At 45.8% G+C, this 14,125-nt stretch overlaps 1 protein-coding gene across 1 annotated transcript; it reads right to left on the bottom strand.

The window, feature by feature from the left end:
• Positions 1-2,324: 2,324 nt before the first annotated feature.
• Positions 2,325-11,006, bottom strand: TMEM39A (transmembrane protein 39A). Its single transcript, XM_009574100.1, has 8 exons — positions 10,894-11,006; positions 9,098-9,320; positions 7,571-7,654; positions 6,003-6,145; positions 5,180-5,506; positions 3,979-4,188; positions 3,343-3,463; positions 2,325-2,795 (listed from the first exon to the last, which is right to left on the bottom strand). Exons 1-8 carry the CDS (start codon positions 11,004-11,006, stop codon positions 2,562-2,564), a joined length of 1,455 nt encoding a protein of 484 aa, XP_009572395.1. The 3' UTR covers positions 2,325-2,561.
• Positions 11,007-14,125: the final 3,119 nt, after the last annotated feature.

Below are 14,125 nucleotides of genomic sequence, written 5' to 3'. Positions count from 1 at the left end.
TCTTCTGCAACTTCTTTCCATGTAGGGGTCCTGTGTAAAGATGGAAGACAGTTGCATCTAAAGGACTGCATGAGGGCAGTTTGTACTACTGTGCATGGAAAGGTACAATCCCTAGACCTAAAACCTTCTCGCAGAACTCCTCCTGCTCCAGGATATAACAAAGGTACTGTTTTGAGGGGGAGAGGCAGCTTCCCTTAAGAAAGAATGCCTAGCTCCCTTGGAATGAGGAGGATCTTAACACACCTGCAATTAAGTAGTGTGTGTTGTGGCCCCTTACTTAGATAGTCCCTCAGAATAAAATAGAAAGCATATAGCTATGGAAATGTGACTGTGCTTCTGTCCCTTATGCCGCAAACAGTGTAAGGTCAGTCTAACTGTTGCATGAAGTATGGATGTGCTCGCTGCATGAGCAGTCCTACCTACCTTCAGCCCTATGTGCAAGGGGAGGAAAAAGCAGAGCATGAACCCCCATCAACTCTGTGACCCAAAGCCCTGGTTCAGGGTTCTGGCTTTCTATTGCACATCTCTCTTTCCCAAGCTAAGCCTTGGAGAGCCTCTTTTCTCCCACTGGTTGCTTAAGTATAAGCCTACTGTCATTTAGGTGTCCAAATGGAAGAAACTACTTGGTAATGTTGTGAAATACTACTTAAGGGGTGCTGAGCCAGCTATTACAAACAGGTGGTAACCAAAAGTAGGCAATGCTACTGAGCTACTGGCAAGAGTTGAAGCTGAGTGCAAGAAAGGTGTTGCACAAAGCCATGTGCAGCAAAGAGCTTGCTGTAGATGAGAAGCCAACTCCCCCTTATCCCAAGTGTACTTCCTTGAAGTAATCAAGGTAGAATTAAGACATGGATTAAAGATGAGGCTATACTACATAAAGCATGACATGGCTCTAAGCCACAGTACTGTGTTTCACTGAAAGGCAATGAAATGTAAACTCCCAAGTACCTGTACCCTGCCAGCAGCACTAGGGCCACATGAAAGATTAGAAGAGGCTTAGGAGCAACCAAAGCTAAGCATTTGTGTTCGTTTTGGAATAGCTTGCTCAGAGGCATCTCCTGTTGCCTACCTCATCAGGTATCCTGGGCTTGTGATCAGGCTGCTGGAGAAGCTGTCCTACAGACAGGAGCACAGAAGATCACTGTATTTTTACTTAGCTTGGAAGGAAAGAAGGAACAGAAAGTAGTTGCAGTTTCTCCCAAACTCAGTACAGTTTGGGGGTTTGTTTTGCCATACATACCCACTCTTTAAACAGAGCTAGCACTTTACTAATGGCTAAAGTCAAGTCAGATGGCATCCTAATGGAAGAACATTGCATTGCCATCTCCTCCTTAATTACCTGAGTTAAAGCATCAGCTGTCACCAGCATCCACAGTTAAATTAATTATATGGTTGATATTGTCTTTTATCTTCAATTCCTCTATGTCATACTGCCACAACTATTTTTTCACTAGATTCTAGTATAGTTCAGCTTTATGAAGAACAGTTTAAAAGCAAAGTATTTCCTCTATTATTAATGATAAGTTATTAAACACTACCAACATATCTTGGAGTGAAACACTGCTGAAATGCATTGTATAGCAATAAGGGAGTTAATAAGTGTTTGACAAGAATAAATTTCTGCTAGGAACATTACTGCTTGAAGGAAATGGCTGAATATTCCCTAATTTAATGCTACTACTCAAGGGATTAGAGATGGATGTTTAAAATAATCAATTACTATCCTGCTAGATGAGGCTAACTATTTCAAATACCTTCCTAAATGATACACTACCCTGAAATTATAATTTCAATATTTAGTTCATTCTCTGGGTAGAGTGAGGGCGCTCAAGTTACTAGGAAGACAGACAGGAGCTAAAGTAAATCATAGAATCATTTAAGTTGGAAAAGACCTTTAAGATCAGAGTCCAACCGTAAAGAGTTTGCTATTTTTTTAAAAATAATACTTGCATCCTGCTAACAGTGGGAAGAAAAAAGAACAGAGAGCTTTTACTGACTGACAGTAATTTTGTCTTTCCACACACTGCATCCTCCCTTTCCCTGAACTGGTATCACATGAGTGTACACTTCCAATGCAAGACTTCCCTGGTACTGAGGTTAATAAGATAAACCTTGCTCATCCTGGTGAAAGGCCCCTGTCTTTCCTGTCTTCCCGTGGCTGTTAGCTTATCCAAGTTCTACAGCAGACTAGTTCCTAATTGACAGCAGTTCTATCCCCACAGTATGCAATAGCAAGGCAGTTGTGTGAGCAAAATGGACACAGTGACCACACACGCAATCCTGTTGCTTCACATAGATATATGTATGGGTATAGATATACGGTATATACACATTGATCTTTTTTTATATATATAAAATAACACCTTGTTTATAAAGCGACATTTAATTGCCACTGGTTCCCTTCCCACCCCACAAAAACAATAGTATACAAAATATAAAATATTTTAAATATTTATAAACGCCGCAAGAAAAAAATAGAACTGTACGAAAATATTTTTTTTTCTGAGGTTCCCTCCCTGCCCTGGGGGAAGAGAAAGAGAAGGGGTACATATTTGGCCAGCCTAGTGTGCCTTGAGTCCATAGTTGTTAAGTGGGTAGGAGTATGCCCTGCCTAATACTATCCGGTCCCGGAGGAGCTTAAATAAGACATAATAATTGCAGAAAAGGATGAGGGCCATGGAGAGGGTATGGTTCCACTTTTCTGAGCGCAGCAGTGAGTAGAGCTGGTAGCAGACCACACTGCCTTCGATGAGAATCAGCAGGTTGAGCAGCCGTAATGGACGGTGAAAAAGGAACTGCAGGGAAACAGTTAGAAATGTCATTTTTATAATTTGTTGCACATACCCCTCCCAACTTTAACACTGCATAATGCTGTCGGGCATCACTGAGCTAGCAACCACTGTGCTGGGCAGAAAAAAATGTTTGTACTCCAACCACCATGCTTTAGGAAAAGCAGCATAAAAACCAAGGCATGTAAAAGTGTCATTTTGCTTGAGAAGGGACGATGGTGAAATAACGTATTGGCCCACTGACATACTTTCCCCTTTCCCTGGAAGATGTTAACTAGAACCCTCTTAAGAATATGCCACTGCCTGATGGAGAGCTGTGTCACCATGATGAGAAAGCACTGACGACGCAGCCGTTGCTTCCATCTTACCCAGACATCACTGTAATACAGCAATGGGAAAGCTTCTCTGCTGAGAACAGGTATTTTGTTTAGCAGCAACAGGCTGTTGTGCAGCACTAAACTCTGTTCTGCACAGCCTGCTCTGCTGCAGCTAGGTTTGAGTCTCTCCTCACTCCCACAATTATAACACGTCAAGCAAGAGAAGAGATACTTGCATAAAAGCGGGCATGGGACACATCTGAAGGCACTGCTACGTTGTAAGGCCCAACTGCTTTATACAGGCATCGGCTACGTCGCACCAGAACTCCTTGTGGCCATATTGTGTTTTCTGACCAGCTGTGGGGAAAGAATGCCGGAGCGTTAGCATCTGTGCTCCCAACTCCCTGAACGTGGGTTCACAGGAGTGGACTGCATCTTGAAGAATACCAAAGCCTCTGCCACAAGGGCATGTCCCAGCTCCCACTGGAAAAGCACAGAGAGGTGCCCACCAGATGGACTCTGACTGAGTAATGTGAACAAATGGCTCCCAGTGCAAGAACCTAGCCCACTGCATCGGAGGGGGCCATCCCCTGTCCCTGCACAAGCTACTTCTTCAGTGACCAAGAAGATCTCAGCGTTTGTTTCTGGGAAGGAACCAGCAGTGATTGCAGGAGCTCAGACAGCTCTCTAGAGCAGATGTTTCTATTTCTAGGGAACAGAAAGACCAGCAGAGTTGCACCTGTGACCCCTGGCACTGTGGTGAATGGGGACACTTCCTCAGTAGATAAGCATTGTCGATACTTGCTTATCTACCAGAATGTCTTCTCAGCCCCTTGCTGGGCATGCCAACCCTTGCCCATCCCCACACTCACATATGCTGTGGAGCATTGCTGTAGGAACCATGTTCTAGTTTCTGCCACTTGCCGAGGTGGGAAGCTGATCTGTGGAGCAGGTCACAGTACTTGGGAGGCAGCAGCTGAGTGGTGAGCATGACAAAGGCATTGATCCACACCATGATGAGGTGCTCACAGGACCAGCGCATGTCGTAGTACTGGGTGCTCTGCAAAGAGACCAGACAAGAACTTGGCACCACTGTCACAAAACAGAGGAGGGAATGACAAGGGACGTACTGCGTGTGCATCCAGCAGACCCACACCACACATTACAGGCATGCGCTTTTGGACCAGTGATTTCAGAAGGTTACAGCTTAGGAAACACTCAAGACTCCCTTCTCCTTGACCTGAAGGAGAAAGGGCAGGGGGATGATGCTCCAGCTGGTGCATCTCCTCCTCCAGCACCAAATAACAAGGGGGTTTGCTTGCCACAGAACTGCCCCAGGAGCACCAGTTGCACCAAGAATGCTACATGTATTGTGGAGCCCTGCCCATTTCACTACCACTGGAGCTCGTTCCAGTTAGAAAAAAGACAGATTAAAAAATACAACCCCCATATTGACAAGAGGTTCTTGGATTTAGCTTGCCAAGCATCCTAGTTGGCTCTGTTTTCTAACAGGCTGAACACCAAAGCCTCTGATCCAAGCACTCGAAAGCTGGGATGTTGGATCTGAGACAGGTAACAACAGGTTTCCCTTTTCTAGGAAAAACACAACTATCCATCTGCCTAGGACAGAGGGTGGGAGAAGGGGAGTTAGTAAGTGGGGTGATGGGACTAGAGGTGCATCACATTTATGGCAATACCTATCCACCAACCAGGAGCAGTACTAGTGCACTCCGGATGCAGCCATGCTCCGCTATCCGGGCTGCCAAAGGGGAGACAGAGAAAAGGGGAATTAACCAGGAATCTGGCCTGGCAGCAATTCACACAACATTCAGAAGGAGATGGTGGGCAGGGGCACAGAGAGAGCCAGACAAGAAATGCCACATAGTAGGCACTGAAGAGAGAGTTGAAGAGAACTTCCTTGATCCTGCGGTTGAAATCTGCTTTTAGGCACTCCACCTCATTGCGGATGAGATCTGGGGACAGGGGGCAGCTGTGGGTGGGGATAGATGTAGGATTATTGAACTGTTCTCTCAGGGATTCCCACAGAAGCGAGAGGAAATCTTTGGGTTTGACCATGCCACATAGTAGGCACTGAAGAGAGAGTTGAAGAGAACTTCCTTGATCCTGCGGTTGAAATCTGCTTTTAGGCACTCCACCTCATTGCGGATGAGATCTGGGGACAGGGGGCAGCTGTGGGTGGGGATAGATGTAGGATTATTGAACTGTTCTCTCAGGGATTCCCACAGAAGCGAGAGGAAATCTTTGGGTTTGACCAGGCTGCTGACAGCTGAAGCCCCATCATCCACTATCTGGTCCTGTACCAAGTAACCACAGTCCGCAGGTAGGGGCTGTGCTCTGCTGTCCTGGTGGAAGCAGCACAGAGGAACGTAGACGCCAAACCTGCAGGGAAAGAAAGAAAAAAAGGGCTAAAACGGCAGCCATCCCAACATGAAGCAGGGAGCACCTTCTCAACAGATGTTGACCCTTATGAGGGGGATACCACATAGGAACCCTCACTCAAAAAGCTAGTGGCCAACTCTTCTCCCCACTAAGAGGCTAGGGGAGAAGAGAAAACTCCCAAGACAGCTATGCAGAGAAGCTTCTTTAAATCCCATTTGTGGAACCAGTGATCCCAGTGGTTCAGTCTCCAGTCACAGTAAAGGCCCCTCACGCAAACAGCACGCTGCAGACAATTTGTTTCATAAGCTGAGCGCCACCTCTTCGCATCATCCTCAGCCATTCCTACTTCCCCTTTAATCGTAAGATGAAGAGACTTTTCTCTGCATGTCTTTTGGGGGCAGATTACAGCGAACAGCTCTGCATCCCATGGTGGCTCATGCCACCCCCAAGCGGCTATGCTCCCCCCATCCTGAAGGTACAAGGTGGTGTCACTCACGGGTAGCCCAGGAAGAGAAGGTTGAGAACAGAATGGCTGCGGAAGAGGTTGACCAGAGTCCAGCAGAGCACCCATCCACAGAGGGTGAGCAGCACCAGGCGCACTATGTAGTGAATCACTGATGTCGCACCCACCTGAGAAGCCTGCAAATAGAGAAGAAACATTCAGCAGCCCTGTAACGCTAGTGCTAGAACATGAGCACAGGGGGTGCCTGTGGAGGAGGAGCTGGGAGAGGGGTGCCCAGAGGCACTGTAAGAGGGATGGCCGCCCTCTTCCTCCCAGAAGTAGGAGACTGACTCTCTTACAAAGATGAACGCCTTTGATTTTATTCACGATTGGTAGAATCCAAAAGTTTCAAATGAGTACAAGTTGTTGGGCATGACTAAAATAGGGCCTTTTAAAAATCAGAGCTGCAAACTCCCATATTGCTCTGATGATAGTCTGGGATAGCCTGAAACACATTTCCTCTTGCTCTTTCCTTTAGAAGGATCAGGTCTCACCATTCATTTTCGTAAAGAACTGGAATGTCACAGTTCTCAGCTGAGGGAAAAGATGGTGCACTTTGGCAATCTCAAAACTAGATTTCCACCACTCATCTCTTCAGGATGTACAGGCTGCAGTCTAGTGAGGAGGCACCACCTTCAAAAGGATGGCAAGAAAGCTTGTTCCAATCTCCAGAGGGGAGAAGGCAACTGAACTATGGAAACATTCTTAGGGTTTAGAGCCAATAGATGGGATGTGGAAGAACTTGCATGGAAGGTTTCAATGCAGAAATTTCAGTCTATGGGAGGTTTTACGGAGGATGTGAACACAAATGAAAATGGCAGGAATCAGAGATGAAAAGAGAGCTTCAGAGATCCCATCTTCTCCACTCACCTATTCAACAGGACATAACTGTTCCTTTATTTTATTTATTTATTTTTAAACTTATTGCTTAGTTGCTTAGCCTGGAGTTGTATTAACTGTTTCAGTGGACAGAACTTCCATTTTCCTCAAAATGACCTTTCTCAAACATGTATTTGGCCTGATTCTGCTCTCACAAACACAGAAAGGGTCTCAAAATCTGAGGTGACGTGACCAGAGCCTCAGAGTTATTGAGTAACCAGGACTGGAAAAGCATTTCTACCAGCTATTCCTATTTCACTTTAGCGTACTCAGACGTCCTCCTCCTGACCTTTCCCCTCTAATCTCCTGTTCATTCTTCAGTCTTGGCTAACCTCCCTATCTGCCTTTCTGCTACCTGACTTGCAACTCTCTCAGCCACTTCTCTGGCACAAGATAGTGAGGTACAGTATTGCACCTGCAAGGATACAGAAGCAAGTGGGACAATTTCATCTCCTCCTAGCTGCAGAGGCAACAGAGCTACCCAATACTGCAGGACACGAATGGGCTCAAGGAGAAAACTCCAAGGCAGAAAGGCGTCCCCAAAATCTTAGTCCTTCCCAGCCAGACTTGTTCTGGGGGAAGAAACCCTCCAGCTATCCAACTCGTAGAACTTTCTCAGGCCATGGATGGTCATGCTCCGCAATCAGTACTACAGGCAGGAGAGGGAACAGTGGGAATGTTACCTCAGAGATGAGGGCCCACACCAGCCTCCGCGCCAGCATCACTGTGATGAACGCCGCCAGGTGGTAGTCAATGAGGTGAAAATTCTGAAGGAGGAAAGAGAAAAGGTCTTCACCAGGGAAAGCGACTCTGAAACCACCCAGATGGGGTGGGACTGGAAAGCTAGCTGCTGAGAGCACATTAGGACCTTGTGTAAGCATTCCCCAAATCTCTCTATTAGGGATGAGGGAGAAAGGATAAACTTCAGTAACACAGGAATGTCTCCAGAAGCAAGATCTTCCCCACATGGAGGTTCCTTCTGATGGAGAGATTTCCACTGAAAACAAAAAACCCCACCCTTCAGGAAGGTATTTTTGGGGTCAAAGGGACATCTAGGACCAGGATCCTACTATGGAGAACAGCTTGCAAGTTCTCCCGGGAAAAGCCACTGAGCAACTAGGGCAAGGGCAGCCAAAATGGAGTCCAGAGCACATCAGCTCACTTTAGCTCTTGGTCTCAGAAATGGTCTGTAGTGACCAGTGCTCCCTGATAATCAAGTTGATCTGAGAAATGTCATCTTCATGGGCCACAGATCTGCATTAGAAGTTAATGTTGGCTCCAGCCGCATCAAGTTAGATACAGCTCTTGGACCCCTTATGATTTTTCAGGGAAGCCATCAAATGTGTTCTGGCTAGAACAGTTAGCAGACTCTGAATACTGCTGTCTACTGCTGGGACTTCAAAGACATTTTAGGTGAAAAAGAATGCTTGACTTCTGATGGGAACAAACAAATGACCATTAAATCCTTTCGGGTAGGGAGCCTAAAACAGAATGCTTTTTCTTCAAAGAAAGCTGTGTCCAGCATCACATAGGTGAACTTGAAACTAATAGCTGGATAACTGGAACACCAGCACCACCTGTCGGTATAGTTAACTAAGAAACCACCTCATGCTTCCAAGCAGCAAGGACGCAATATAAACTGAAGAACCACTTCAGAGGCTAGCTTCACTCAGATGAGTGTTTGCTGACTCAGGTACAGGTCACTGCCACGTTGTGCAGCTTATTGGGCCAGGAAGAAGACTGAAACCGAGGAGACTGGAAAGTTTACATAAGCTGAGGACCTGACCCCCTTCCCAACTCCTCTGCTGCTGACCTGCTGTGAGATCCTAATGAAAACTTCCATCACCTCCCTTCTCTCAGGCTCCGTTGTTTCTACTGGGAAGGGCACCCACAGCAGGCTCCTAGAGTCTCAACTCCATTTCAAACCCTAGGGGCTAGCTAGGCCATGCAAGTATCTGCGAGAAATTTCCATTGAAGGGGTCCTGCTGACACCTCTCTCTCTCTCTCTCTCTCACCTTCCGTGTATTTTCTCCCCTGTAAAATGGGGGATGACATAGCCTTGGCTGATGGGGGTGCATGTGAACTCCCTTTCATCCCCTTAATGTCAAATGCTTGGTGTTCAAATGCTTGGTGTTTCCTGGACTGAGGAAGCATGGAAAGAAGCTGTGTAATGACAAAGCATGAGTGACAGCATTTGCTGGGGAACTCACCAGTGAGGTGCAGGAAGCAGGGTGATTGTACGGGTACCACCAGACAGTCTTGTAGATGTTGATGTACTGAATGAAGAGGGCTACCAGTAGGTAGATGAAGAACAGGAATTCAAAGAGAAGGCTCCCATCCAATGGCAGTTCAGGGATCCGGCAGTGACGTACAGGCTCTGGAGTAATCAGGGCTGTGATCGGAGGTGCGGAGAGGCTGATGGCACTACCATTCCTGAAGCAGATGGATATTGCTCACTTGGTAAACATTCTACATCATCTCTATCATTTTGCAGGACACGGAGTGCTTGGGGTTGTGAATTTGGGACTGGGTATTGCTAGAGGAGAGATGGCAGCAGTCTGGCGTTGATATTCCTGGCACAAGACTGGTGGTGAGCTTCATCTTCTTCTGAGCTCAGACAAAACCCTTATCCAGCATTTTCTCTAGGCAACAGATTGATCTGCCAGAGGTGCTGTGACATGCCCAGCAATATTTCAGTAAACTTGCAGACGGAGGGACAGAGGTACAGCGTGAGGAAGCAACTCCAAGCAAAAATCATTGAGGACTCTGTGCCAGACCGAGCATTTAAAGTTGGCTCCTTCCACCCATCAGTAGGACATTACAGTAGCACCCAGCCTCCTTCTCCAGTATTGCAAAGTACCCATCATCTTTCTGCTCATGGTTCCTCTCTTAAAAAGAGAGGTAACTAAAAATGGAATGGAGGAGTTCAGCCACTTCCTAGAGGCTGGCCTCTCAAGTGTTCTCACACTTCCTTCTTTCCTAGCCTTCAGAGGAGGCTAGGACAACTAAAAACTCCAGCAGACGAAACTGAGGGAGGAAGTTCAGACATAAACTATGCTGTGTCTGACTGAAACCAGGGTAAGCGACACTCCCCCAGGACCTTGGGGCACTGACTCCATGGTCTCAACACAGTTGCTTGCTCCTCAGGAATCTAAGACTGTGCCATCCATCCATCTGTCCCAGCCAGAGAAGTCTTTAAAGGCCAAAGCTAAATGGCTTGGATCTGTCTACTCTGTAAGGATGAATCTATACCAAGTAGATCAGGGCTTCAACATGCAGCAAATAGCTGCTCTAGTCTGCTAACTTCTGTATGGAAGGAAGTAACACTGGGCATTTTTAGTCTTTACGCCAAATGTGGAGATCTAAATGTCACCGTGTGTTCCTTTTTCAGCCCCCAACTTCCCCAGAAAATGGAGATGAGCTTTGCCAACTGTAAGAATTAGTTTCATCTGCAGCCAGCAGGGCTAAAACAGTATATAGGCATCCTGCTGCCCTGCCTTTCTATCACATAGGAGGGGGACTCACAGCTGAGCTCTGACACGTCACACTAACTCCCTGTGGCACTGCAGGCAAGCGAGCAAGAGAGACAAGAACTCATCATTGCTCTGGGAACTGCTGCAGGGAAAGACAAACTAAGCACTGTGTGATTTCCACCCCTGGCCGTTGTGACCATGGTGAGTAGTGAAGGGTGGCTGAGACCACTTCCACAATCCTCCCCACAGGGCTGATTTTAATGCATGAAGTCAAGACAGGGGCCGCAAAGGGAAGCATGTGCCACAGCAGAACTGAGAAGAGAAGCTGGAAGAGGTGTGTCATGCAGGGTATGTTCCCTCTTGGATGGGCCATCTCCTAATGCCACAGCAGAGGGCTTGAGGTTCCCATCTCCCAGTTCCTTGCTTTAACCACGAAGCCGCTCTCCCGTGCAGAGGTCAGAGCGGATCAAGGCTCCTAGCTTTTAGCGCTGTCCTAGCCCCAGGTGTCTCAACAACTCTACCTTTGTCCTCACCTGTTTCTCAAACCAGTACCGTTTCCGCAGCTCCCGCCAACCAGCGTCTGGAGAGAAGGCAAAGCTGAACGGCTTAGCTGCTGCCGGCTGGGTCCCCTCCTTCCACCGGGCATGACCAGGAACCAATCCACTTCCAGTGCCTCCGGCAGGCTGTGCCCTGAGATCCAGACAACGATCCCGAAGCCTTCCCAGGTCTGCAAAGGAAGCAGAAACATGACTTAAGCTGCAAACTGCTGGTCACCTAGTTTACACCCCAGCCAAACGAGTTCATGCAAAACGAAGCCACTCTCATACACTTAGAGCCCTGTGGGACACCCACCACCACGCTAAAACACTGTGCCATTTCAACGGCACCAGATCAGCATCTGCTTGCACACACAGAACGGACACCACTGACATTGTATCTTTAAAAAGCGGCTGCTTAAATTAGCCATCAGCGACTGCTAGCACTTCCTGTTGGCTGGAAAGCACCACCGAGCATCTCCAGTGCTGGAGACCACACAACTGCGTGCCTCGTTTCAAAAGCAAGCCTGGGAAGAGCCCTCTCCCTGTTCTGGTGTAAGGAGCCACTAGAGCTTCACACGTCTTTTTAACCACCCAACGCATCACTTGACAGGCTCTGATGCTGGTAGGTGATTTGGACCCCCTCTGCCAGAGAACACACAGACTGGTCTCCATGAAGTTAACTGCATGGTTCAGCTCTCTTCTGTGCTAAGAAAGGCCGACTGACATGGTAGTAGGATGTCCATTTAAAAGTGGTTCTAGTTAGCAGAGTAGTGCAGCAAAACACACATGTATGCATGTACTTAACATGCACATACAGGTAATCACATATCCCAGCCCTCAAAAAAAAAAAAAGAATTAAAAAGTAAGCCTGTAAATATTTATTTATTTTAAATGACAGATTTAAATTAATCAGTTCCTTAAAATTAAGTAGTATGAGAGAGGCTGGGCAACTCAGAATATCAGTAACAAAGGTGGATTCTCTGGCACAGACTTTATCACTTCCCATATGATTCTGCTTTTGTTTCATTGGTCTCCCACATGACACTGCAAGAATTTTGGCAGTCAGGTAAATTTCTGATGGCTAGCAGACATAAAAGAGTGAGGGGCTGAACTGGAGTGCGAATCTGGAAGTCATTCCAAGCACGCGTGCTGTACAGAATCAAGACACTGAGCAAGCATCTTGCTGCACGGACTCCGGTGTGTCTGCATGTCTGCAGATTAATCAGCTGCCCTTTTGGCAAAATATCATAGCCAGAACCAACCCAGGGTCCAAAAAAGCACCCCCACCTTCTGGGAAATTCGGGATCTAGCTTTGAAATTTACAGATGGAACCTATTGTCTATTTATAATTCAGTTCTCACCTTCTTTAAAATCCTGAGAAATCACAGCTGGTAGAAATACCAGGAAGTTTGCTCAATGAGTCACATCACTGTCACCAGGAACACAGTGTGCACAACTATTCTAAAAAACTCTCTTAAAGAATCGTCCTTTGTATTAAAAGTTCCCATCCTTCATCTCTACTCCAATAATCAATTATAAAAATTTCAACAAAAATCAAGACGTTTCAAAAGACGAATGCTTGCCACATACCCACATGAAGGTCCTTGCCAAAAAAAAAAAAAAAAAAAGTAAACCAGAGCTACTTGAACTTCGTTTGGAGCACAGTGAAGGCCACATGGGGGGGTTGGGGGGGAAGGAATTGTGAAATTGCATGAAAGCAGAGAGCAAACATTGGACAATTTGGATTTGAAGGAAAATAATCTGTTTTGACAGACATTATAACTCTCATTATAATTCCAGTGACAACACAACAGAGAATTGAAGCCTTTCTTACCTTTCTAGTGAAGAGTCTAAAGCCTTCAGAGGACTTTCTTTTGGATGTTCTAGAGTTTTATTTGGGAATATTTATATTTCAGGAATTAACTATGAACAGGAGAAAATTCTCCTGCATGCACAAGATGAGCAGGAGCAGCAACAGACAATGCAGAATTCACTTAGGGCATCCAGACACTTTACATAAGCAGCTAAGGTGAAGAAAAAAATGAGTAAAACCTCTAAAAGGAGCAACTTTGAAAGCCATTTTAAGCCAAATTAAACTATTACAGGGACCGTGGAAGCTAAAACAATTGGTCTGATTCAACCTACAGTATATTTATGATAACGGATGCAACACGTTGGTGGTCTAATTAGTGGTATTAACAGTGGGAAGTATTTTATGCCACATTCAAGAATTTATGTAAATAATTTAACAGCTCTTATTAGTACTATCCCATTAAGATGCTCCACATGCTCGCCAATATAGGCACTTGGACACCGAATAATCGCACCTCCACCCTCTGATTTTGTAAACCAGTAAAATGCAGGTTTCTGCCAGTAAAAAAGGATGCCTGTAGAAAGGAGCCCTCCTTAATGTCAGTGCACCATATTTTAAATGCACTTGAATAAGCCTTTTCACAGTGATCCGTGAACATGTAGACTGGGCAGTTGCTCAAGCCAAACTTTAAATAACTTTATTTCACTGGAGTCTAATCAAATTAGATAGGTGTCTGTTAGAGCAAAATCTGCCTAAGAACCATTCCTTTTTTGTTTGCTTTTGTTTTGTAAAACTAGCCACACAAAACTGAAGCTCCCCAGACAAAGTTAAACAAAGCAGTGAGATTACAGATCAGTTTGACTCTTAAGTCTGCTTTTTTTGGCCTTGAACCATCAACAGCCCTCCTTTTTGAGGAGACAGATATGAGAAAAAGCCTTTTTATAGTTTTCAATTAATAAACAAAGGCATGATTCTACTGTGAAAAATATGCTAACAAGAAAAAAAAAGCATCCATGACCCTTTACTCCAACAGGTAAGATTTCTGTGAGCATCCAAGTCATATTAAGTATTAATGAAGAGCCCGCAGAGCAAGCTGGGAGTCTATCAGGCTCCCTTCTCTGTTTGCAGAGATCCCACTCCATCAGTGATCTTATTTTATATAGAGTCACAGGCAGAAAAAGTGAGTAATGGAAGATAATCATAGAATCATAGAATCGTTTAAGTTGGAAAACACCTTTAAGATCATCAAGTCCAACCGTTAACCTAGCACTGCCAAGTCCACCACTAAACCATGTCCCTAAGTGCCACATCTACACGTCTTTCAAATACCTCCAGGGATGGTGACTCAACCACTCCCCTGGGCAGCCCATTCCAGTGCTTGACAACAATGCTTTCAGTGAAGAAATTTTTCCT

The sequence above is a fragment of the Fulmarus glacialis genome, unplaced genomic scaffold, assembly GCF_000690835.1.
Source record: "Fulmarus glacialis isolate BGI_N327 unplaced genomic scaffold, ASM69083v1 scaffold48283, whole genome shotgun sequence".
Classification (NCBI taxonomy): domain Eukaryota; kingdom Metazoa; phylum Chordata; class Aves; order Procellariiformes; family Procellariidae; genus Fulmarus; species Fulmarus glacialis.
Note: the sequence above shows the minus strand (reverse complement) of the source record. Positions and strands in the feature narration are given on the sequence as shown.